The following is a 27,080-nucleotide window of genomic DNA, read 5'->3' on the forward strand; positions in this document are numbered from 1 at the left end:
AGAATGTGTGGATTAAATTCTGAAATATTCTGTCCATGTGTGCACATGTGATGGAGGGGGGGGGGGGGGGGTAACATTTCCTCACCCAGAGTTTTGTAGCAATGGCGCTGGTCTGTGGAGGTGCCAGCTCAGGTTTGTACTGGCTGAAGTTGGCCAGAGCAGTCAGCAGGGAATTAGGACTCAAAGCCCCCAGAGTCTCCACTCTCACCCCACTGGCCAGGGAGCCCAGCTGAGACAGAGCTCCAGGAACAGAGAACTGCCACAAAACACACATGAGACACACGTAGACTACGAAGAAATCCTACCAACCTTCTTCAGAAACAACCTTAGAACTAGCGGGAGTTCACATGCAGAACTATTGGCCTTGCAATATTGCTCTCATTTTCCAAATAATGATTCATTTTATTTCTACATTGACACTAATTAATGCGGAAACAGATGAGCAGAAGAAAAAACTGATATGATATTATTCTAACCCCTAAATAGTTTAAAAGCTAATTTATGTAGCTACAATGGTCTATTAAACGAGGATGAACACAGAAAAACATCTTCCTCCTGGCTCCTCCTGGAAAAATGCCTGAAGCACTACTTCATAACTGAAGAAGGGGACACAACCGACCTATGTGTTTGAATGCATGGGTGTGTACACTTGGGTAAGGGCCAGCAGAGAGAGGACCAGTCCATTACAAACGCCTTCCCCTGCCCCAATCGCAAAAACAACTTACATTTATGTTTGATGACACCTTGTCTATGATCACTGCAGCCTGCAAAAAAGTGATGAAAAACATGGTAGAGGTTTAGTAACCTCATTAAAAAATTATGTTTTAATCATTCAGTAATTTCCAAAAGACTGCACCTGTCATTTATAGGTGACTCACATAATACACCACTCTTTCTTTCTGAGGTATTCAGTAAATAACTGATGGACACATATGGGGATCAAGGCTTCTCTTGTGTTCACACTCTGCTAACCTTATGTCAGTGGAGAGGCACATGTTTAGCTGTCTAGCAAGATCCAGCATGGTCATATAAGTCTAATCAAAGGATTCTAGAGGGGCCCCCCTCCCGTCCCCTGCAGTGTGCCTGTATCAGTTCCCTCAGAGGTCACTTAAAGCAGCTTTCCACCTGTTCACATGCCCTCTAGACCTCTGCTTCACAGCTGCAAAATGACTTTTCACCTCTGAAGGTGTTTGTGTGTGTGTGTGTGTGTGTGTGTGTGTGTTGGGGTGGGGGGGGGGGACAAGACATCGCATCAGTGTGTCAGACATTTGGCAGGTCTGCTGCATACCTGTGTGTGTGAGAAGGAAACAGAGGCCAACACATTAAGGTTAGGCAGGAGCTGGGATTGGCTGAGCTGCTGCAGAAATCCCACCCCCAGCAGAGGCAGGAAGCAAGAGAGCTGAGAGACCCTCTGAGGACTGAGGGCAGCAGGTGACTGCAGATCAGTAGAGTTCAAAAACAGACTGGAGACCTGTTGAGGGAAACAACACAGCAAAGTTACATATAGCTTATGCTCAAGAGAAGAACATATATACACTCACCAGTGTGCTACTGACGCTGAGGCCCTGTGTTATGCACATCCTGATATTCTCCTTAATCACTGGGAGGACATCAGTGCCCACATACACTAGCAGGCTGTTCAGGTTAGCCTGGCATGTCAGAGTGGCTAACCTAAGACAGACCAAAAAAGTACAGCATGAATTAATGGAACAATTAAATCAAAATTCTAACAAAAGAAAAAATAGCTACGAACATTGTAAAATTCTAGGAGGATGCTATTTTTTTTAACTCATTATTCATTAGCATTCATATCTATGGCCAAAACTGTCCCTTAAATATTAGAGAATTTCTGAAGAATAATATATAATTTATTTGATATATTAAAATCTCACTGCTGTATTATTGTAATGTGCAAACCTCCTGAATTGGTCTGCTGTAAGGTTCCTGTATTTGCCAATGATACTTTGTGCTACAAATTCTTCCTTTAGGGGTTCTAAATCATTCCTCAGTAGTACATCCAGGCCATCCAAAAGCTTTTAAAGAAACAGGACACACAGACAGGGGCAGAGAGGCATTCAAAGTCTGCTGAATAACCACACTGAAGTACATTTACATTTACATTTATGGCATTTAGCAGACACTCTTATCCAGGACGACTTACAAAAGTGCTTTGTAATTTACTCATAGAATATCCTGGTACAATACAGTAGGTTAGAGTCCAACATACCAATGAACTAGAATACTGTAGAATACAGGGATCAATGCTGATACCTAGAAGTACACAATGCACAAGGTCTATCCTAAACAATGATAAGTGCAATAAGCAATAAGTGCTAGAGTTTGTTAAACAGCATAAACAATGCCCTACAATAAGTACTAATTTAGTCAGTCAATATGGGAGCAGTGTCAGTTGTCCTTTAAATATTCTACAAATAGATGGGTCTTCAGTCTGCTTTTGAAGACTGCAAGGTCTTCTAGGAAGTACCACACTGCCCAGCAGAATAATATATCTGCAATATCGCCATATCTTATGTGAGTTTCAACTGTGTCACAGAATGTGATTGCCATCATCATCATCATCATCATCATCATCATCATCATCATCATCTTTCTGATTGTGTTTGCTCAGAGAATTTATATATTGCAAATTACAAGTGCATGATCAATGCATGGAATTATTAAACACAGATGCTCTGTGCATCATAAAAGGAAACTTCTGACCAGACAAAACCCACAATGTTATGGGCCTCTGCATCCCCAGCCTCCCCTGCCCGGCTCCCAGCCCCCAAGAAGAGCTGACAGAAACCCAGCAGGAGCCAAGGCAGATCAGCTGTCGCAGTATGGTTCGTCGGCTGTTACCTGAGCAGGTGAGAGGTGCTGGAAGCTGGGGAATGGTAGATACGCGATCACGTTACCATGGTTTCGGATGAATGACAGGCCACCTGCCGTAATATTGGCTGCACTGAGCGCTTGACTGAACCAGCAGCCAAAAGCCTCCCGCTGATCAAAGGACAGGTTGTTGATGTTGCTGTTGATAGTGATCAGACTGAGGGACAGGCAGGAAAGGCTCATAAAAATTCTTTTTTTAAAAAACATCTAAAAGTAGACAACATTATGATGATATCCTCAGAACATTCTTAGTGATAACATCCAAATGAGTTTGAAATGTATGTGAGCAAGCACTGCAATTTATTGTCTTCGTTAGAAACTGTTAAACATACTACAGTGCACAGAAATGTATTTAATATGTTCCAAAAAATATGATAACATATTTTGCACCATGCTTGTTCATGGCATTTTACACACATAGAACATTATAACACTTCACTGGTCAGTTCATGTGGATTAAGACTACTGCCAGGCCAAATTACACTACTCATTTGGCCTGTTGACCCCTTGAGGGTCACTTACACATTAACATCGTTCTGTGGTAGCGGAAGGTAGCGGATGTCCTCTGGTGCTGCCAGCCTCAGAAGAGAACCCATGTAAAGGAACAGGGTCTGATCCAGCCTCAGGTCAACTTGGATCAGTACACCCACAATGGTACGCAAGTATTCGTCAGACAGCTATGACAGAAAAATGTCAGATGCCCACATATCCCCTAAAGATCTTGTATCTTAAATGTGAAAAAACTGCAGTTGAAGCATGGGGAGTTTGCCAAAGCATATATAAAAATATATATGCAACAGCCAAATGGTGTGATAGGTAATGCTATGACAGTGGAATTAGAAAAGGCAAAAAAGATTATTGCGGCAATTTCGTGTTTGGACGTACAGATTGTATCTGTGTGCATTATATCACTGTGAACTCTTTCAGGTTTTTTTTTTTTAATTATTGTTGTTTTTGTAGTTTTTGTTATTGTTGTTTTTGTAGTTTGGAGGGGAAATTTAAAAACCTGTTCATTTGTGTATGCGTATTTGAAAACATTTTAAGGTTTTTAGATACTATGACAGTGCAAAATACAAATGTTTCACTCTCTTGTCCTTAGACGTTACTGTAGCCAGTTCACCTGCAGGCTGTCTTGGTTCCGGATAAGGTATTGTAAAATCAGTCTCATGGTGTTAACATCCACTGAACCCAGTACTGCTCTCAGACGACCTAAGGGGATATGGAAGTACTCCTGCAAGAGAGTAATGGAAATGACCACTATATCTACTACTATATCTTCTAGTAGGTAACATTCTTATGTATTCTTATACAAGTAAAGTTATAAAATATGATCACACCTAAAACCAAACAGAACATAACATATTTTAATGTAGGCTTTCTAATCAGATTGCAGCTTTATCCCAGTTCTGACCTGGATCAGAATAGAGTCATTATTGTTTATGTCTCTTCCTGTTTCCATCAAGCTCATCAGTACTGTCTGAAACAGAAAAACGCACAGAGAAATTCAAGGCCTGGTAATTGTACATACACATAGAGCAGTCATGGATAAATCATTAAATCACAGTGCCAACATCAATGTCTAAACAACTGCAACAACCACAATAAACACAAGATATTAGGTTTAAAGTATTAGTGTAAACAGTAAATCAAATGTTAGGTTGTTAATATTACATGTAGATGAGGAGAGATGTAAAAGGTCTAATATCAGTGACAGGTTGGGTATAGTATCCCAGCTAATGCCCAGCTACACAGATACACCCTAGGTCAATTACATGACATCTGTGGCACAGTTAATGTATCCACATTAATTAAACTTAACTTAGCAAACTAAAATGCTAAATCACAGGAGTGTCTGAAATTGATGACAATTACATTATATGCCACTATATGTCAAGTATTAATGAACTATCAAATAAAACTGCATAATATAAAAATCACAGTGGTTAGTTTGAGATATTTGTGTTTTCATGTTTAGACAAACTGAAGGGCAATTCCACCAAAATCCTGTAGCTTTAAAAGCTACCATGAATATGGGTTCCATCAATATAATTAAATTCATATGAGCTAATGTGAACATGTTGGCATTTTGCTGATATAATCCACCCCAACACTACCAAATACCCCAAATGTAGTCAAATATAGTGCTCCAATATCTTGTGAATACCCAAAATATAGTGATTTTATACCATCTGTACACGTAGGCATGGCCGAAGGAAGCTACAGGTTGGTATAATCATGCATTAATGCATGACACATAGCTAGCTATCTTGTTTGGCTAGAGGTAGTGAAAATATCTTGTTTAAGTACATTCCTAATTCTTTTCTTGCAAGAACAGACCTAAACATCAGCTAAACAACAGCTTCCACTACTATATTTTGGTGCTTGGTTCTTGCTTTTTCAGATCATAATCAGTCTGAAGCTGAATGTTTTCTTTTAGACATATTCCCAGATATCAGCATTATATAAAGAGGATTAGAAGAGTTCTACGATAATCCCCACTTGTGGAAAAAGCCATTAGATCTGATAGTGCTTCCTGGTGGAATTCCCCTTTTAGTATTAAAAATATCATTTTAATTGGGAAACCAACCCCAAAGCACTGCAATAGCACTTGCTTGTTGTCGAAGTTTGCTTCCCTTGCCAGGAAAGCAACCACAGAATCCAGCACACTTTGTCGAATGTTATCGGTCACCCTCAGTGTTGTCATGCCATTCTCTTCCAGGATTAGTAGCAGAACCACCCAAACATTGAAGGACTTTCTGACCATCGCAGAGGCCTGTGGGGTCGTCATCTTCCCAAGACCAGGCAGGAGAACCTCCACCCCACAGTGGAAGAACATCTGCAACTCCAGGAACTGACTGCTGCCCGGCTGACAAGCCCCACTCAGATCCACACTGCATGACCAGTTCAAGTTCTTGATTAGTTCTTTCACTAGGCAAGGCTTGACCTCACTGGTAGTGTTTGTATTATTGTTGCTGCCACTACTGGTGGTGTTGGACTGGGATGAGGTTGGGTAGGTGGCACACAGAGTACTCACCCAGAAGTTGGAAGGTGCCTGGATAATGTGAGAGAGAATGCTGGGTTTTTTGCAAATTAAAGAGATGAAGTTTGCCCTGTCATAGTCCCAGCAGAGGACAAGAACTGCTGCATCAGGGAAGATCCCAGTCCAGTTGGCATACTGGCATTGCTCAGAGGGTTTAAAGCCCATGAAATCGCCTTTGCCTACCCCTGTACCGCCAGTTAGGTTAGCACACTGTTCCAGCAACCAGCTGTTGTCCAAATTGGTCAAGAGGTTCTGTATAATAGTAGAATTTGCACACACCTTCTGTGTGAAGTTCACAGTGTCAAGATCAACACAAAGAGCCAGCACGGTCATGTCCACAATGATGGGCTGAACCCACTGTGAATACAGACAAACCTGAGTCACCAAGTCTGTTGTGTTGTTATCTGAACACACAGATCTCACCCACTGGTTCTTAGGGTCAAGGGTTAGTTGTCCAATTAATGAAGTGTTACAACACAAATTCAGATAGAAAGCTACCATGTCAAATTTCCAACACAGACCAACTATTGATGGACTCACAGGCATGACGGCCCATGATGAATATTTACACCAATCTGTGATGCTGGGAACTGCAGGAGGGATGACTGGGAGAGTGGTGGGGGTAGATGTAGTGCTGGAAACTGTTGATGAGATGGTTGAAAAAGCAATTCTGGAGACAGTACTGGTCAGCAGCACTGTGGAGGGATTTATGGGGAAAAGAGGAACACTGGGGACTATTGGTGAGACTGTTGCAGCACCTTTGGTTGAGAAAGTGGCACTGGTAGATAAAGACATGCTGGAGGTCAAAACGTATGAAGAAAGTGTGAAGTTAGAGGCTACTGCTGGAACTGTGAAGGGAGGTGAGGGAGTGAGAGTGCTGCTGAAGACTACTGGAGTTGCTGTTGGGAGAGTCATGCTGGAGACTGTTGGCAAGTCTGTTAAAAATGATGTTTTAAACAAGGATTCAGAGGGAGAGTCATTGATGCTCATGGCCACTGGCAGGATTGACAGGGGTTTTGTGGGAGAAAGACTAACTCCAGAGGCTGTTGAAGAGAAAGTCAGGGGACTTGTGGGAGAGAGAGTGAAGCTGTAAAGCGTTGACGGGAGTGTTGAGAGAACTGCAGGAGAAACAGTATTAGAAAGAGAAGTACCCGAGGCCGCTTGGAGAACTGTGGTAGGAGTAATGGTGTAGTTATGAACAGAAGACAGCATGTTTAGGGAAGCTGTATTAGAAAAAGTGATACTGGAGACAGATGGTGAGTCTGTTTTGGGAGTTGTTGGGGAGACTATTGGTGGAGGTGTTGGAGGATTTTTGAGAGAGATAGTGCAGTAGTCCTCTACCCATGCATTTGCCTCACTAAGCAAAATTAAAGTTAGGAGTGTACTGTTGACACAAACCTCACTGACAAATTGAACTTCATCATTTTGTATACACAGGGATATTTGATCTGAGGTAATTGTCCTTAAATTGTGCCATTCTGAGTACAAACATGATTCAGAAATTAGGTTGTTGATATCAACTGGCTGGGGTGTAGGCACATTGCCACAGTTGGGCATTATCCAGCTGTTTTCTTGGTTTGATAATACAATCATAAAAAAGTCTAAATTCTGACACAGAAGTGTTTCCATTCTTACTTGATCATTATTCCAGCAAAGTACCACAATGGAGGGGTCGAGAGTTTGTGGTGTCCAGGTATCATAAATACAGTATTGCCTGATCATGTATCCTTCTGATGCATTAGCACAGTATTCCCACACCCAGGCATTGCTGGGGTTCTCAATGAGTGTTTGAATCACAGGAACATTATTACACACACCCTGGAGGAAAGCATTAGGCTCAGTGTCGCTACACATTGCAACCAGACTCGGGTCAATGATTTGTGTAGTAGTCCAGTTGTCATAGTTACAGAACAGTTGGCTGATGCTAAGGGTGGACCGTGCAACTCGCTGGTTTGATTCAGATGTCGGGGCTGAGCAGGGTTCCAGGAGTAGTGATAGGGCAAGCTGGATCATGTGACAAGCATTTTTCCACACCTGTATGAGTTCACTGTGGGAGAGGGTGCTCAGAGCCTTACAAACATGATGGAGAACATCAGGACCCTGCGATCTGCTGGCTAAAACCTCTCCGCATAGAGTGTCATTGAGCTGGGTAACATCCTGAGGCTCACAGATCAGCTGGGTTGTGGGGTTGTTCAGTGGGAACAGACTAGAACGTCCAAGCTGTACAATCTGTATATTCTGGCATTCTGTGTCCATGTAGCTGCACTGAGAAGCATCAGCAGTTAAAAACATGTTGAGGACTGAATCTCCGAAGGACCAGCTCATGTTGCGGGTCACGCCCCTATATAGAACAAAGGAATTTGACGTTGAATGCTTGAGGAAAAACGATCATCTAAAATAAATGAATGAATAAATGAATAATCTTAATCCACTCTCACTGTTCATAATTGGTTCATTAATTCTCAGAAATAAAGATGAGAGCCGGTTTTAATAAAAGCAGGTTATGCATGCTTTGTTCTGCTCTGAATTACACTTGGTGGAGATTCGGCAATTAGTCCTTTGAGGAGCGTCGCCTTGTAGAGACGTTTCTTGATTGGTTAATACAACTGGACCGTGTTGAAATTTTTAGTTGCTTATTGTTAATATAAGCGGGAGATCAAAGATTGTTTCCCCCTTAGAGCATCTATTTTATAAAACTAAGAAACATCAGCGTTAGTCTTTTTGCATAAATAAGCCCTATACAGGATTACAATTTACATAAAGTTTACTTACGGTCTAATACCTGATTAGGTTCAAGACAATTTTTACAATAAATGCAACATTTAATGGACCAAAATAAAATTTCAATTTTTCGAACTACCTAATATAAAAGATGGCTTTAAACAGGTCATACGGAGGGAGACGCTTTCATGCGTTCAAACTTACCAAAGAATCAGTTGCTTTAAGTCGCCTGTATACCGTAGAGAAGGAAAGAAGAATTGCTACCAGTTGTTACACTGTCAATAACTCGAATACATATAGCACATTTTTAGTTAATAGGAGATTGCGGCAGGAGTAAATATTAAAGTAAAACTAAATTAAATGACAAACCTTGTTTACATTGCTGATTTTGGTCCAGCGTAGGTATGTCAACACCTATCTGCAACCCGACCGTTAGTAATTCCACTAAGAACTGAAGAACGTTCACAACGAAATCAGAAAAGTGTGACACCAGTGGAGAAAAGGCCAAGTTGAAAATGTTATTCCACACAGGGAAAAATGTTTCGGAGAGGGCGAGAGGCAGGGTTGAGGATAATGCAGCCATCATGTCGTGAAACATAGTGGAGTTCGCCATTCCTTCGAAGTCGTTTGATGTTGATGGACACGTCTGGGATTTAACGGAGGACAGGAAAGAAAGAACCGATCTACTTAACCTTGACGATAATGTCGCTGTTAAATTTGTTTGCCATCCGCACTCCGTTTTGTCAGCCAACACACAAACAAACGTTTGAGGAAGACTCTGAAAGAAACCCTCCACAAACACTTCTTGGTACACGTAGTATAGGTTGTTAAAAACGTTTGAGAAATTAAGCTTAGGAGTGTCCGTCACATTGCGCTCCGAAGGCATCCTTTGGTTCTTCTTGCTTCGTGACTGATACTCAGTCCTGACACTCTTTTCTTCTTCATTATTACTGTCATCACTTCTTGCAGACTGAATGTTCTCAGTCAGTACTTCTACGTTTTGATCAAATCCATTGGCACCGGAGCTGGCTTCGTGTCGGCGCGTGATGAAAGTTGGTTCTGAGCGCACCGAGGGATTTCGGATTCCGGCATCACTGCGAGCTGTGAGGAGCAAGATTTTCACTTAGAATTACTTTTTAAAATAAAACAAGTGTAAAATTAATCAATAGAGTATAAAGGCTGCTCTTAAGTTCTTACCAAGAATAGTGCAGGCAGTAAAAATGAATAAATATGCTCTTTCTTGCATTTTCTCAAGGATAGAGTTCTAACAAAATGCTTAGCTTTATCGGGTGATTTAATTGCGTTTAAAAATATAACCAAACAAAAATTGTGACTCCTTCTCCATTAACATGTCCACAAAAATGCCATCAAAATTGAACATAGGCGTTCTATCGGATCTTGTGATCACCTTTTTTGGGCAGCAGACAGACTAAATAATTGGTGTTGGTACACACCGAAGCAGTAACGCCCTGTCAAACAGTCCAGTTTGCTGTACTCCTCCAACCTATCTTCTTCCAACTCAATCCCATTACAAATGCCTAATTAAAAACGTTAAGAGAAAATGGTCGCGAACGGATTTGAGCCCTGAAGTAGGGCTCACTGCTCTAAAAAATTAATTCGAAGGGATTGATTGTCATTGACTGTAATTCTCACCTTACTAGTGCATCCCAGAATCCAGTGAGAGGCGGCTAGAGAGGCGACTGAATGACATTAAGACAGGACAGTGCTTTGAGTGACATTAAATCGCGTTAGAAGGTAAAAATAGCAACGAAGTCACAAAAACCCAGTACACAAACACACCTTTACAGATCTAATGTCCTTATTGCTGGTTTTGTTTAAAAGACACCAATTAATATGAAATACATTACAGCTGTATTCGACTGTATCACACTGAAAAAAGTGGTCGTTTACAAACATTGCCTTTCCCCATTTACATTTTACTTTATATACGTAATTTTATTAACTTCAAGTCGATGTTACTTTAACATGTACCACCTACCTAAATATTCTTGCAGGCAAAGAACATTCCATCATAACGGTATAGTTAAATAAGAAACCCTTTTCCTGTCTTTCCTATATATATATATATATATATATATATATATATATATATATATATATATATATATTTATTTTCATAATTATTATTATTTTTTGGACAGAGACTACAAACTGCTTCTACGTTGCTCTGGACAGGGATGTCTGCCAAATTATGTAAGTGCTATTCCCTAATGGCAGTGGAATCTTTCAGAATAACATGCCATGTTACACTGCAAAAACTGGAATGGTTTGTGGAAAACAAAAGTTTATGGTGTCGACATAAACAATTCCCCAGCACTCAATCTGATCATGCACCTGTGGGATCTGTGAACAACCTGGTGCCAGATACCACAGGTCACCTTCAGAGGTCATGTGGAGTTCATGCCTTGATGGGTCAGAGCTGTTTTAGCAGCACGAGGAAGGCCGTAACATTAGGTGCATGTGTGTACTGTACACCCCCCCCCCCCCCGCCCCACCCCCATAGTCACCTGTAATAATAAGGTCTCAAACAGTCTTCATCTTTGCAGAAAAAGTTCCATGAGTAAATTTTAATTAAGGACTTTCCCACAAACAGGCTTAATTTTTACATGCTATGAATTATTTTTCTACCAGTGACATTTTGAGCTAACTAAACGTACATACATAATATAGTAAGAAAAAAAAAACACTCCATTTGATGTAAAGTTAAATCTTCATTAATACATTTAAAAAGTAGATGACATGCCTTCTGAAATCAAAAAATACAAAAAGTTTCCTTACTTTAAGGATCTTCCATGAAGAATGTATTCCATGTATTTTTGGTACAATACCCATTGTAGAATAAAAATGGTAATGTACATTTGAACTTACTCACACATCTGAAACATCTAAACCACCCTTTGTGCATAAAATGCTACAGCTCTTTGACAATCATAGAAAATAAGTCTCTTTGTTCATGAGGAAGTGCTTGGTGTGGTATGTAGCAACACCCCCCTCTCAAATATTTGGAGCCACCTTTTGGAGCTCAGGACACTGTTAAAACTTTGCATAAGTCAAAATTGTCAACATGACTGCAGGGAAAATCATAGTAACTGCTACTTCATGTGCAATGTAATAATACAATATACATATAACCATTTCAATACTATACGTAACCATTACCAATTTACTCATTTGCTTTAAAAGATAACTGCCTGCAAACACTTTCAATTAGAAAGAATAGTACAAGCTTTTGTCAAAAGAGCAGGATCCTTGGGATCACTTTTCCTGTCTTCAACATTGGGTTTTCTTCCCCGCCCTGTCCCCCCATTGCTTTGCAATTGTTACAACAACAAAATGACACCCCCAAAAAAACCCAAAACAAAAAACATAGAAACCCCCATTACATATCAGGGGGTTTCCAAATAAGATTACAAAAGCATTTGTATATAGACACTCAGAAGGCCTTAATAGTTCACAGCAGAGCAGATTAGCATACTTTACAGCTGTAGCTGTTTTTCTAGGTGGTTCTTGCTCTTTTCATAGCATAAGCAAATTTTACATCAACAGAACAAACAAAACCCTCAAACTGAGTGCGACCTATAGGGTCTCGACAGGAGAAATGGCAACACAATTGACTACAGAACCTCTTTACCTTTTTTTCAATGTCCTTAAAATGATGAACCAGAAAAGGCATGAGAAAATACACATTTCACAACCAACATGGTGCACAAAAGCAACTTCTTTCTTACTATACTTTGTTACACATGTATTATGGTGTATCATCCAAAATACACCTTGGTGGAGAAGAAACACACCATTAATATGCAAGAAACTCTTTTCTAACTCACTGCATTAGACACATTCATACTGATTACTCCTCATGTAGAATATACTAACCAAAGGTAGATATTCAGGTAGAGAGTAAGAATATTCTCCCCACAATTATATCCAAATCACCTGGCTTTGCTAATTATCTTGAGTCTACAGGTGGAATTATGGGAGGCTAACATGATACAAAATCTTGGAAGGACTTTTTTTTTAATTTACTTTTTGAACCTGAAGTTTTACAGGTTTTACTGTGTGTTTAAAAAAAAAAAAAAAAAAAAAGGTTCCAAGAAAAAGGTAGGAAACTACTAGTAAGTGAAATTTCAACCACAGAGATGAGATTTGCTGTTCATATGCTGGTGCTAGAAACCAGGTTGCCATGGACTCCAACCCTTCTTACACTTTGCAGTTTGGGTGAAAAGATTTGCACACAATGAACCATGCTACATTGGCTCCTATTTTTACATTAAAATACTTGCTTGCTGTTCAATACACACACACACAAAAATACACCCAACACAATGGGCAATGAACACTGGTTTAAAAAAATATATACGTCTATTAAAAAAAGGCATAATATGAAAACTTATTTGACAGACAAACTAGAATACAAAATATAAAAGGCCAACAGGAAGTGATAACTTGGAGATCTTTGATATTCTAACCTAACTTTTAGCTTGAGATGATATTTTAAAAGTGCAGATGTACACATCAGTAAAATGGACAAGGCTGGACAGCCAAACTTGTGACCATTTCAAAGCCTCTCACAGCAGGCTAAATTTAGGTGTGAGAATTAAAAGCATTGAAAAACAAACAAATCTCTCTCATCACAAGATATAATCCAACAAAATACCCCCAAAACTCACACCAGTCTCTTTGAGAATGTAATACATTATTTTGGCAGACAAAGACAAGCCACACTGCAGTAAAGGAACACTTCTGCCAAAAAACACTAATTAAACTAATGCCAGAAATGCAATGCCAACATCAAGGAATGAATAATGATATTAGACCTGTGATGACAAAACAGGCAAACAAAAACATACAAATGCATAAAACGTAAGAAAGCACTATCACCACCCACAATTTGACATTCTTTTTCTACTGGCCATTTCTACTGAAATTGGTCTTACAGCCAAAGAGTGTAAAAAGAGTGTTGTACTGGAGCACCAAAGAAATGAGTGGGGCCTTCCTCTTCTGGTTTAGGTTTTGCACATTCACTTGTTTATGGGTTAAAATTACTAAAAACACAAAAGCATTCCAGCTCCTCCACTAGCGCGCGCACACGCACACGCACACACACACACACACACACACACACACACACACACACACACACAGAGAGAGAGAATGATGTGCCATGGAAGAGGTCTTGGAGGGACATGGGGTCTTGGTCTTTGACAAGTAAAACATTTACATTTGTACATTTATTCATACGAGTTGAAAAATGAAATTATTAAAGGCTCCTTCAAAAATCTCTTCTGACTTTTTTTATGACTGAAGGGATGGAATAGCTGAGGGGGAAGTAACAGTAATGGCAACAATGATTGTTAAAACCCAGAGGGTTGGTTTGTTTTTTCTTTTAATTATTACTGTGTGTCCAGCTGCATGTATTCATGTTCAATCCGGAGGAAGCAGGTCGTGCAGGCGAAACCGATCACGGACATGCGGTCGCACATCTTCATTCTGGGATTGTGGGAGAAACAAAGATGACAATCAAAAGCATTCAGATGAACAATTTTAAGTTCATTCAATTTTTAAGTTCCTTTCTGACCTTGCTATCATACTCACGCTGGGAAAATTTGGAACACCTCGCTCCTCATAATAAAGTTAAGTAAGAATTGTTCAAGTAGGAAATGCTGTGATTGACATACCAATTCCACCAGCTTTTCCAGAAAAGGGACCAGCTTGAGAAGTTCACTGTCGTTCTTGTCCATGAACCAGCTTTCAATTGGTATCCCATTGGAGAGCTGTTTTTACAGACACAGTGAAGATGTGGTTAGGTTTTGTAAAAATATTAAATTACTCAAGATGTAAAACAATGATATGCCCAGTTTCATGGAATAAAACAAATCAAAACAAGTGTTTCCAGCAATCAATAAATTTCGGCATTGCAGATTAATATTACCTTCTGGGTTTAATATAAACTCAGATATTCATCACTATATATGAAATGTGTATTTAAATGAACCCTGAAATTTTAGTCCCACAACAGCAAGCAAGTTTTCAATTATCTTAACTAACAAGCAACTTGACACTGCCAACTTTCGCACAATTCCAATATTTATTTTTCAAAGTAGAAGTTTATTGAGAACATTAAAAAGAAAAGCAGATACTTGGATTTTAAATATGATTATTATGGGCAGGGTGGCCCGCCCAGCAAATTGAGCCCACCTGATAGGCAAAGGCTTGTGGTGAGTTGTCAATGATGATGGTCTTTGACAAGTCTCTCCCAAGAATATTCAAGTCCTTGATGTAGTTCCCTTGTACACAGACACAATGTTCGCGAAATAACCTATGCCTACAATCACACACACACACACACACACACACACACACACACACACACACACACACACACACACAATCATTTGCCACGACACCAAGACAGAAATGAATAATGCAGACCAACCAAAGTGTCGACACCTGAAGATCACATGTGGCAGAGACCAACATCCACTCTAACCTAAACCCAACCCTGCACATTGTAACCAAAGCCAGCAGAGGAACTGAGGCAGACACGTAAAGCCAAACTCTGGATTCCATTACAAAATAAAACCACTTCACGCTTATAGGGACCAAATCCTGATCAAGGCCATCCTATTTAAGCGGACAAAAAAGCGTTCTACTTCTGTGCCAGTATTGTATACACTTACCACCTATCTTCCTAAAAATGGTTTATTTATTAGAAATGCCTTATAGGAGTACATTCGCAGCATTTCACACTTATCCAAAGTGACTTGATTACTTATTAACTATCACAGAACACACGCTTCCCCGGGAATCTTGGTGGAGTGAGGGGCTTGCACTTCCTGCTGTGCACAGTGTTGCTGCTTAATGAATGAATGGTCTGCCACTTAAATGATATACATCAGTGCCCCTTCATCTGGTCAGAGACTGACTAGTGCTGAAAGAGGGAGGAGTTAGCTGACAAACTATGCAGAACTACTTGTTGATTGCAGTTTGGTCTGTAATTGTACACCTACAGAATTCACCTACAGCACTAAAACAAGTTTAAAAAAAAGAGAAAAATATCCAGCAGTAGCAAACCTCAAAAATAACAGGGATTAAATGGTTAATTCTGGTTAACACTAGTGATGAAATCTTTCATGTCTTGGTCACAGGCATTAAGAAGCAACAGATGAAAACTATTAATTTTTCAGAAAAGAATGCCTATATTTCAGATAAATAAGAAATATAATGCATTTCATACACTGCCAGAACAGTATGTGTGAAGAGAAAAAGTGACAAAATAAATATACTAACCGGACCAACTGTTTCTTCGGATCTAGAATGTTCAGCAACTTATCTGCGTAAACTTTCTTCGAGGCAGTAAAAAGAATGATCTGGGGGAGAAAACACTCCTGTGAGCATCAAATGTTAACATGGAAGCGCAGACACACCTATTTAAACACAACGAAAAAAGGACAGTGGTTTACCTCGTAAATCTGAGACATGCGTTCGAGAAATTCTCTGAAGAATGGCCTCAACCGTACATAAACCTGATGTGTGGGTGGGGTCAAAACAAAAACACACAAAATCAAAACTCTATTTACACTGCCAAGCTCCAATTTCCTCTAGAGAAAAAGAACCAATTGCTTGGGATTGACAAGAACTACATTTCTGTGACTTTCAAACTAGTATTTTGGTCCCCTCTTGTGGACACACTCAAACAGGTCCCCCCCCCAGTCCTTGGACTTACCTGGTATATGACATCTTGAAAAAGGACAGGAAACGTCAATGCCGCATCTTCCAGCTCATTCAAGCTACAATGGACTAGAGTTTCATCCTTCATAGAACCAAAACACAGGACAGTGGCAATTACAGTGTAAGACAGAACAGACAGTACTCATGACATGGCTCTGCTGTTCCGTCTGAGTATCGCCACTATGTTTGTTTATTTATTCATGCATTCATCTTTAATTTATGGTTCTATGCTCACCAGGTCCAAGACAAGAGAGAACTCTGGTGTGCTGCGTGTCTTCAATGGGAGCGCAGGTTTGCGGGTTAGCTGCTCCTCAGTTAGAGGAGGGACGTGCTTGATGAAGAAATACCTGACGAAATAAATGCAACATGTTGAACGCGCTTCATAATAGCAGACAGGGACAGCTGACATGCTAGCCACAGCATACCACAGCATGCAAGCCAATACAGTGGGTTACATTAAATGTCAGTGCGTGAGATTTTTGAATAGAAATGAGTTCATTTCATAAATTAGTAATAACTCAATTCTCAGACTCATGACTCAAAATGTATTCAATTAGTAAACAATACAAACTTCTACAATTAGACAGGCTATTAACAGTTATTTGTCACACTTAAGATTTTTAAATTGGTCAGTACACACAAAAATGACTGAAGCTTCTCAGTGTACAAATAAAAGAGTAACGTTTACACCTACAAAACACTGCAGAAAGTCACAATTCTGATTAATATAAAATTAATTACTGAGTCCTATTTACTGACTTAGTTTTTAGTTATAGATGAAGCATTTTGCCTGTGGGTTCTTACGTGATATGAAACCAGTGGCTGAGCGAACAACAAGCACCTGTTATCACAACGCACTGGCCAATAAGTGCAAGCTGTACTCACGGATCAAACACCTCCCAATCCTCTTCACATGAGGCTTCAGTAGGGGCACTGACATATCCACAGGGTGGAGGAGAACCAGGTGCTAAAGAAAGCAAATGAGAAAGCAAGAAAAAGGTGAAGTGAAGCAGAGTGGGGGAAAAAAGTGAGGAAGAGAAAGGGTGCAAACTCAATTTCATAAACCACAATAAATTCAGAAATCTTTTGGTTACATCATCTCAAAAATGCTCAACCTGCCGAAACAATCATAATCATCAATGAATTAGCATGTCAGTAAACCAGGACCCAGTCCTCTACCTGTGAGGGGTGGCAGATCAGCATGTGATATTCCATCATCTTCCTCTTCCTCCTCTGGTTGAGTGTGGTTGGGGGGTGGGAGTCTCACAGCAGTAGGGGGTAACGTGCTGGGGCAGAGCTGCACACACTGGCCCTGGGTGAACGCGGCACTGCCCGTCTCCTCCACCTGCACCATGTCCAGCTGTTTTACGATGTCCCCCGCTTCTATGGCCTGGGCCGGGGAGTCTGAACCGGACACGGCTAGCAAATGGAAAAGGTCGTTTGCTACGTCAAGTTTCCTCTCCTCTAAATGACTCTGTGCTATGACTATTGCTGGAGGTGTGAATCTATTCCTCACACAAGATGCAATTTCAGAGTTTGCTCCAGGGCTCACCATTTTTGTTTGCTGGTGAGAAGAAATTGAAGACTGGAGAGAAGATGGTGCCCAGCAGGGTGGTGCGGGGCGGACTGCTCACAGCTTCCACGGACTCATCGAGCTTCCCGTTAGGCTTGGCTGCCTTACTCGTTTCATGGTTCCTGGCTTCTGCGAGTTACCATTTTGGGGGAACAAAAGCAATACAGTTTCAATTTCACATAGTAGTTGAGAAAGCTAGGAAAGACCAAACGACTGTTTTCTAATTTCTGTACTACAGCTGACTATGTGCTAGGCATAATAGCATCAGCATATGTTCAATTAGAGGTTTACAACTAGATTGCCTGCACTGAACAGACACCCGTTCTCATCCTGTGAGACTCACCGCCATTGAAGGAGCATTTTCTGCGGAGCCGGCCAATGCCCTTTCTGGGACGGATGGTGCTCTGAGGGGTGGAGGTAATGAGCTCACAATTCAGCCGTCCCTTCTGTGCTGGGACCTCTTCCTCCACCTGACGTAGACATGGGTTGACAGATGTTTGAACTGCTAGTGCATATGCTGACTGGTACCAACTTCTGCATTAATCTGTACATCTGTATTCCTGATCCAATCCTGGCCCACAGCCAATTGCAGCCTGGGGAAGAAGCTTCAGGAGTGTTTTTAAAAGCTACAGCAAACATTTCCCACCACAGCAATGTCAAATATATAGATAGCAGCTAAACAATTTGATCAGTAGAGGGCACTACAACGGCAATCTTGAAACAAGCAAGCATGGCTAGCAAAGGCAGACATTCCTCTCTATGTAGCTAGTGTCACATCTTTGAAATAGCTTCTAAAATCATCAAATTTGATTTGATAATCATGCCTTTAATTATCCTTTACCAAGGGACCAAGAAATATGAGTACCATGTGTGTGTCAGAACCTCTGCAATGAAAGATTACAGCCAAGCATCAAGACACGTTGCAAAACAAAGCTCCAGGTCATTGAAGACACACTGGAAAAAATTGAGCAAATTCCTTGAGCATGTTAAACCAAAGCAGACTCTATATAAAAAGAGGGAGCTAAATGTAGCACACAATCCTTGTATTCACAGATATGAAATCACACACACACACAGAGTGCAATCAATGAGCAGTGCTAGTCATGAACACCCTGGTGGTCTGACCATTGACTGAATGCTTTCCTTGGGTGTGATATGTCTGCAGTCTACATTCTTCCAAACAGTATTGACAGCAGTAATAGCACAAGCAACATTTCTCCCAAAAGCTTACAGTAAAATAGCTCAGTGTATTTAAAGCTCAAATGATAGCACTAGAATATGTAAATGACCCTACACCAAGGCTAGAGCTCTTGTTCTCACAGGGCACTGCCCAGACCTACTGTCAGTATGCAAGCTGTGTGGAACCACAGCTAAAATTAGACCACTACTGCACCCCTCAGACAAGCAGCAGCACCCCGCTCAGCATTTCTGGGAGAACACAACACCAAGGTCTGACAAACCCCTGCATTAAATCTTAAATAAAGAAACCTGGAAAGCCAGAGAGAGACCCATATCGAACATCATTCCGCAAAACCCCGGCACACGATTCCAGTCCTCCAGTACCAAGGGAATATATATATACAATTTTTTATCTACATGTTTGTTTGTGTTTTTTTTTTTGTGTGTGTTAAACCAGTATGTCTGGTTTAACTTAGAGGTCTTGATAAGCAAATGATGTGATCAATCATGTACTACAGAGGGCAGAAAAAGCAGCAGCAGCAGCAGTCCTCTCAGAGGAGGACTGACCTCAGAAAACATGACAATTATACACGTGCAGAACCATTTTTGAACCCTGTGGAATGGTGCTTCTCTAATGCAGTTCAATAGCTAACATCCTCAAATTATATAAGGCTTTATTCGCAAGTATTGAGAAAAGATGCTTAAGGAGACCCATAGCTGTTTGAACGGGAGACCAAGTTTATTACACAGACCATTCAACACACAACCAAGTGTTGAAATAACATGGAAAGTTATTTTATCACAAATAAATGAATTCAGACAGAACATGCTTTACTGGCTGTTGTAAAGAACAATTTTTATTCAAGAAGGATAAAGAACCTATGATCCAGAGCAGTGGTACTTCAAACAACTTCTTAAAAAAATGTGATATAACTAGGATTAATTTGACTGTTTGTGCTGTTTTGTTCTCTTACAATTACACAAGAAACCCTACATAGAACTGTAAACATTAACTAGATAGAAACCAGGTATCTATGAATGACACTTAATTTTCGTGGCAAAATTATTTAGTGAACAAAAAAACAAACAAACAAAAAAAAACCCCCGACACAGATTTTTTATAATATATATATATATATATATATAAAAACTGATTATATATATATATATATATATATATATATATATATATATATAAAAAAACTGATTATATATATATATATATATATATATATATATATATATATATATATATATAAATAATATACACTATATAATATACACTATATATATAAATAAAATATATAAAAAAATGTTAATATATAAATATAAATATATATAAATAAATATACACTATATAATATACACTATATATATAAAGAATATATATAAATAAATAAAATATATATAAAAATGTTTATATATAAATATATATAAATAAATAATATACACTATATAATATACACTATATATATATAAAGAATATATATAAATAAATAAAATATATATAAAAATGTTTATATATAAATATAAATATATATAAATATAAATAATATACACTATATAATATACACTATATATATAAAGAATATATATAAATAAATAAAATATATATAAAAATGTTTATATATATATATATATATAAATAAATAATATACACTATATAATATACACTATATATATAAAGAATATATATAAATAAATAAAATATATACAAAAATGCTTATATATATATATATATATAAATAAAAAGAGAGTTGCTCAATGAAATATACAGTTGGGACTAGATTTTTCAAATAGTCACAACTGCCTTAAACATTTTTTTTTTTAGCAAAAACAATCTTTTTGGTAATCAAATGTGCTACTTGCTAACACTGTGGGTTCTTACATATACAAAACCTGAAATGCCTGAACTCTACAAATCAACCAGAGGGCAGTGTGGAGACTGCATTTTAAATTACAGTCATGTTCCGATCTGTCTGGCCCAATAAAGGAAACATGGAAGCAGTATCCATTTCTTCAATTTAAAATATGTAACCCACTATGCCAGACTATTTGCAACCATTCTTCTATACTTCAAGGACTAGCCTATAACTATGCGTTCATTTTGAATCACAAAAGATGATTTAAAAAGCAATAAATAAATAAAATATAAATTGCCATATGAAATAAGGTAAATTAACAAATTTGTATAATTTAAACAGTAAGTACAGTAACTAAGTTCAGGTAAACCCTTCAATAGCCTACAACAACTTTCTATCAGTATTGGCCTGCACAATTACATGTGCTTTGGTCTGTCTGGCTATGATCTATGCTGGTGGCTGAATTTGTAAGTAGTGATGAATTGCTCTGCAGTCTATCCTCAAAAGTATCAAAAGAACAGTTTTGCAATTACATTTATGGCATTTAGCTGATGCTTTTATCTTAAATTGCTTACAACTATGACAACAGAACTTGAGCAATTAAAAGTTATAGGCCATGCTCAGGAGACCAACGGTGGCAAACTGGTGGTGGAAGGGCTTGAACTGGCAACCTTCTGATTACTAATCGAGTACCATAACATCTGAGCAACCACTGCCCCCAAAACATCTCCAATGTAGCCTTCTAACTTACTCTGTATGCTGAAAACTTGCTTGCTCTTTGTAGAGGTTGGGATGCTTGCTGCTATGCCTCCCTTCACTGTCAAAGCCTGGCTTCCTTATGCTGTGTAGCAGCTCAGTGCTGACAGTGCGAATGCAGAGCACGACTTGCTGCTCAGGGCTTCACACATGTTACATGTGAATTCCTTGTGTTTGTGTCCATCCAAGACAATTTAGCATGCATAGTTTGATTCACCAACAGGCATAACACAATGTCAACTTATACTACTTATTAAAAACAAAAACACTGAAAGTGAGAGCTCTGAACTGTTTACAACTGTGATGCTTCAAGCAAGTGTAGAAGGGATGGGTCTTACCTTCATGGCATCTCCGCGGATGAATTTTTTGATGGTGGACAGAAGGGCTTTCTCTTCATTTGCACACTCCTCTGCATCCGGATGCCTGCGCTTCCTTCGGGCTGGCCTGGGGGCATGAGCTGGGTTCGGCCGCTGAGATGCCTTGCGCATTCTCAGCCTCATATTGTTAATGGTCACATGTAAAACTGAGAGAGCGAGAGAGAGAGACAGAGAGAGACAGACAAACAGAACTACAGGACCAAATCTAGATTTTATTTTAAAATATTTTTGCAGGAAGACCATGAAAACATACAATCCATTTGACCAGTTCCACAACATATGCAAGCAATAGAACACAGTTAAACCCCAATAAACTAATCCAACATCAGTGAAAATGCAAAACTGTTTTATACTGCGGTTTGCAACATCAGAGAAATAAAAGAAACCTTGCAGTGCTGTGGTGCCATCTTTATTCATATTGAGCCAACCCCAGTTGAAATCCATGTACAATCTAGAGATCAGGACAATGCATGTGGAATATAAAAGCCATCCACAATGCTTTTGAGCATTGCAATGTTTCTCCCTCTAGATTTTTCTCTCCCTTACTCTATCTCCCCCCCCCCCCACACACACACTGAGTGGATGACTCATACTTTCTTTGATGTATTTAAAGGAGTCCCAGTGTTCAGAGTTCCAGAGGACCCATCACTAGCCAAGATATGTGGCAACACATCTGGATGCATTCAAGACAACATTTCCTCAAGCCCAATTATGAAAGAACAGCAACATTACTTATAGCAAAACATTCACAATCATTAAAACTTGCAAATTCAACTGCCCGTTTCATAAATGAAGCACACTTTTAAACACATCCTCATCCTTTGTTATTTCCTTTATGTATTGGGGTGTTGTCATGCTTAATATAAACATTAAGCAACAGTAATATCACTGATTATCTTAATTCCCATAATTAAATGCAGTGTTAAATGAAGGCCATCACATTCATCTAACCCATGTGTTGTGCTTCAGTAACAGTATTCTTGCCCTTCATCCTTTTTCAACCGCTGGACAAATCTTCTGTTATTTCTAAGCAGGCCAGCTTTAACAACAGTGTTTTGTAATCCGCAAAGCAAAGTTCCTGAACATAAGAGCCACATTCACAACACACCAAAATAAATTAGAAAATTAAGACTCCAAACTATAATCTATACTGGAATCAAAAACATCAAGCAGTTTTCAATAGAAGTTTCCTCTAAATAGAAGAATATAAATTTCCTTCTAAAAAGGCAACATCTTTTAGCCTCCCAGGTGTGTGTGTGTGTGTGTGTGTGTGTGAGAGAGAGAGATGCCCGGAACCAAGGAGGCTCTAGTCCATTCTTTTCCACAACGTAACTATATGGAATCCAGATGTGATTGCAGAATTCCAGACAGATGGAACTGATACTAGTTTCAACTAAACACCAGAAGAGAATACTGCCATTAAGTATGAACAGCAGTTCATAAGAAAAAATAAAGGGAAAATGGAACTAATGTTTTCCTGATGCTAGAGAACAATTTCCTTCTTTCTTTATAGATGTGCGTGGGGGGGGGGGGGGGTTACATAAGACATGTCTCAACATGTCCAAGACCTGTCCAGGAGCCTGCCAAAGTCAACTTCCTCTATACATTTTCCTGTCCACCTCAAATATCTCTCTCTCTCTCTCTCTCTCTCTCGATGGTGGGTGAGAGCATACATGCTCATGCACACAAAAACGCTCTCACTCACATACACGCTGAACTGAAACACTGTGGGTGTTTACAAGATTATAAAAGTCATAGCCCACAGTTTGCGGACATCTGTGCAAGAAGCAACCTAGATCCAAAATGTTTACAATAACCCATGCTCTTTAAAAATCCATATTTCCCACTACAATTGGGGGGAGGTTTTTATGTGGCACAATGCATTTGGATTTCTCTTTTTTTTCAGAATTTAAAGTTACATTAAAAAAGAAACACTAGTATCTTTTAAGTCACAGTGACCTCTACGGGATCAAACCAATTCAGCTAAAGCATGAATAGTAAACTCACTGTAAGAGTCAGCACCACAGTACACCAATAGGAAAACTGTGACCATCAATATCTAAATTATTCTCTCAGTATGGTGCAACGGAAAATGCAACTCAAAGTGCAATGACAATGGAGTCTTAGGTTTGGGTTGGAAAGATGGTGTGTCTCCTAAAGCAGCCAGAATGTGACAGAATAACTTATTCAAGCATTTAAATTGACGACATACCATAATACAAATTATGTTCAGCAGTTCCTTAGGCCTACATCCTGTCTAAGGTCACTTAAAAAGGCTGGCAAAGCCCACCTCAATATTCTTCTGTGTGTATCCAGGTATATTTGTCAACTGACAATCCCACAGCACTTGATTTGTAATCAGAAGGTTGCTGATTCAAGCCCTACCACTGCCAGGTTTCCACTGTTGGCCCCTGAGCAAGGCTCTTAACCCTCAATTGCTCAAGTTGTACTCAGTCATAATTGTAACTCGCTCTGGATAAAAACTTCAGCTAAATTCTGTAAATGTAAATGGTGAGTTGCTCTTGTTTGTCCAAACAGTTAAAAGGAGGCACAAACCAGAGTATTAGATTTAGATCTATACATCACTAAATCCCATGAATATATGATTTTCTTTCTGCAGTCTTGGGATACTCCAACACACGCTATAGCTCCTCTAATACAGATGACTCAGCTCATGATGGGCTTCATAATTAACTGATTAATTAAATCTGGTAGCTATCTGCTAGGCTAGCTATGCGACAGCTGAGAAAGCGCTTGACTGAGCACTGCACAAAGGAACTAAAAATTATGCCTAAAGGCGCGCATTAAAGAACTTTGCCATCACAGAAAAGTTAGCGTATTAGAACAGATTGGCTACCTACAGACAGGCCGAGGTGAATAGGATAATATCTTCTCTGCATTTGTACTTCTGTCTTGGCTGCTTGGGCTACGTAAAAGCACAGGGAAAGCGTGTGGGTGGCTTGTCAATTTTAGGCAACATTAACTAGCTCACATTCGCGTTGTGAAAAGGTATTCGGCCTACCTTCATAAAAGCTTTAACAAATACGTTAACAAAGCTAGCCTTACCTTACCCCTGGCTAGCAAAATAAATTAAATCTCAAGGTGGGCGGGAACACAATATGAGAAAGACGTCGTTAAGACAACTAGGTTAGCTAGTCAGCTAGCAACTAAGATAGCTGGGTAAGAAAAAAACCCCTTTAATACGTCTACCACTCAACTGTCTAACTTAATTTGTATAGAGAACGAACCACTGTCTCTTTAGCAACTAGCTATGCGTAACATTTACCCATATTCATCTTCTGCAAGTTCTCTAGTTAGCTAGTTACGCTCGCTAGCTGTTAAGCACAGGTACAACAGGATAGGTCCAATCTTCTCTCCATCTTGCCTAGCTATCTAGCCAAGTTTCCCCAATATCTTTTTGACACATTTAAACAGCACTTGTTGACTAGCTTTAACTGTCTAGCTACACAGACGCCTATGAAACGTTTGCTTTTAAGACTGCAATTCAGCGTTTAAGAATTTAAGAAAGAATTTAAACATAGCCAGTTAGATACCCCAACTAGGTGAATATGCCAAGTTTAACAACATCCAAGATTGCTACTTATCCTTCCCATCCATCCATGCTAACCTAACTAGCGCCAACAGAAACATTCTCCTACCTAGACGTTACTTAGCTAGCCATTGCCTGCTAGTATTGTCCGTATAAATTATACTGCCCTTTTTGTAAAACATTAAAACAATCATGTTTGGTTTTATATGTCAAATCAGCAAATATGTCAAACTATTCTCTCATCAGCACAACTAATGCCACCGATGTCACACGGCTCGGAAACAGCGATGTACAAGAGCGACATAACCTACAGGTTTATGATCTCAACCGTCTGACAGGACACAAAGTCGGTCTTTAGTTGGCTAGATAGCTCGTAGATTGGTGGCACGTTAGCTAACAAGCTACTCAGCTAGCTAAAAAAACCCAGGGAAAATCTAATTTGCTTGCAGTGTTCTTAGCTAGATAACCTAACTAGCTAGTTAGTGAGTCGCTTAGCCATGTTAGCTAAGCTAACTCACCTAGCCACCTGGCTGCGCGTGCACTCACTAGCCAAGAGAAACATGAATAAAGGAAAAACAATGCGACACACTTACTGGAAACCGCTTGGGGGAACCACGTAAAGAAGGCGCTGGATTATTCTTGGGTCTTGCCGGCTGTTTCGGGCCCCGTCGCCGTCTCAGGTCTCCCGTGTTTTGTTGTCCTCAGAATAGGATTAGCCCACTGTGCGCTACACCTCTGGTCGCCATTTCCCGCCTCCTTACCTTCACACATAGCTGAATGGATAATACCCGGATGAAGAAACATTGGGCATGCGCAATTTCCCCATAGTAACTCCACACTCGCGTGATGATGATGACCCGTTCAGTGTACATCAGTAACTCTTAACTTTCAGTTAAAATAAAATCAGTCTGTTCATGTATTTTAATTCGGGTATGAATTCGGGTATTTCCAAAATCGGCACATCTGGCAACAGCAGCAAAATTCTCCAATCAATGCAAACATGCATCTTAACCAACTACAATTTTCATATGCGTCATATATGAACATCTCGTGTTTAACCAAAATTCACGTCAACAAGAGTTTTAGAAAAGGGTTTCTCCTCCCGTGACACATTAATAAAAATAGAAACAGCACGCGGGAGCTGAAGAGGGGTAACATGGGGAAACGCATTTCAGGTGTCATGGCAACGCTCCCTCACTACAGCAACGTCCACTGGTGGCCTGTTGCTAAACGAGTGAGGCGATTTACAATTTTTCTTGTTTACTACTGCCAGTCACATGCTTTAGTGAGGTAGGTCACTGCACAACAGTTGCTGAGAAAATGAGATTTACGTTCACTGAAAGGCTCCCTCTTCATGAACAGCCGTGCAGTGACAAGACCA

The 27,080-nt window shown here is 39.6% G+C and overlaps 2 protein-coding genes across 8 annotated transcripts in view; both read right to left on the reverse strand.

Annotated features, from left to right (window-relative positions):
* strc1 (stereocilin 1) overlaps positions 1 to 9,959 on the reverse strand; it is a 20,719-nt gene extending 10,760 nt beyond the window's left edge. For 3 of the 6 annotated variants that reach the window (XR_014119509.1, XM_081706018.1, XM_081706020.1), the window contains exons 1-13: positions 9,848 to 9,959; positions 9,020 to 9,751; positions 8,855 to 8,879; positions 5,477 to 8,270; positions 4,301 to 4,366; positions 4,010 to 4,120; positions 3,412 to 3,566; positions 2,860 to 3,046; positions 1,918 to 2,033; positions 1,542 to 1,671; positions 1,289 to 1,471; positions 726 to 764; positions 86 to 256 (exon numbers count right to left, since the gene is read on the reverse strand). Coding sequence is in view for 5 of the 6 variants with exons in the window: in XM_081706018.1 (XP_081562144.1) it covers positions 86 to 256; positions 726 to 764; positions 1,289 to 1,471; positions 1,542 to 1,671; positions 1,918 to 2,033; positions 2,860 to 3,046; positions 3,412 to 3,566; positions 4,010 to 4,120; positions 4,301 to 4,366; positions 5,477 to 8,270; positions 8,855 to 8,879; positions 9,020 to 9,751; positions 9,848 to 9,896 (4,758 nt within the window). In the remaining variant the exon portion in view is untranslated. Of the gene's footprint in view, positions 1 to 85; positions 257 to 299; positions 765 to 1,288; positions 1,472 to 1,541; positions 1,672 to 1,917; positions 2,034 to 2,859; positions 3,047 to 3,411; positions 3,567 to 4,009; positions 4,121 to 4,300; positions 4,367 to 5,476; positions 8,596 to 8,854; positions 8,880 to 9,019; positions 9,752 to 9,847 lie in introns of those variants that run through there. The other 3 variants (XM_081706021.1, XM_081706022.1, XM_081706019.1) reach the window with 3 other exon arrangements.
* A 1,245-nt stretch (positions 9,960 to 11,204) lies between these two features.
* Positions 11,205 to 27,049, reverse strand: ctdspl2b (CTD (carboxy-terminal domain, RNA polymerase II, polypeptide A) small phosphatase like 2b). Of its 2 annotated transcripts, XM_081705914.1 has the most exons (14): positions 26,293 to 27,049; positions 25,011 to 25,075; positions 22,111 to 22,295; positions 18,319 to 18,445; positions 17,955 to 18,104; positions 17,582 to 17,821; positions 17,288 to 17,369; positions 16,638 to 16,749; positions 16,398 to 16,484; positions 16,135 to 16,197; positions 15,962 to 16,041; positions 14,870 to 14,996; positions 14,350 to 14,445; positions 11,205 to 14,161 (listed from the first exon to the last, which is right to left on the reverse strand). In XM_081705914.1, the coding sequence occupies exons 3-14, from the start codon at positions 22,270 to 22,272 to the stop codon at positions 14,096 to 14,098; spliced, it is 1,392 nt and encodes a 463-aa protein (XP_081562040.1). In that variant the 5' UTR covers positions 22,273 to 22,295; positions 25,011 to 25,075; positions 26,293 to 27,049; the 3' UTR covers positions 11,205 to 14,095. The 2 variants fall into 2 exon arrangements, with proteins under 2 accessions (XP_081562040.1, XP_026864762.1); XM_027008961.3 differs by lacking the exon at positions 25,011 to 25,075.
* Positions 27,050 to 27,080: the final 31 nt, after the last annotated feature.

The sequence above is a fragment of the Electrophorus electricus genome, chromosome 23 (genome assembly GCF_041902795.1).
Source record: "Electrophorus electricus isolate QZ-2024a chromosome 23, ASM4190279v1, whole genome shotgun sequence".
NCBI classification, from domain to species: Eukaryota; Metazoa; Chordata; class Actinopteri; order Gymnotiformes; family Gymnotidae; genus Electrophorus; species Electrophorus electricus.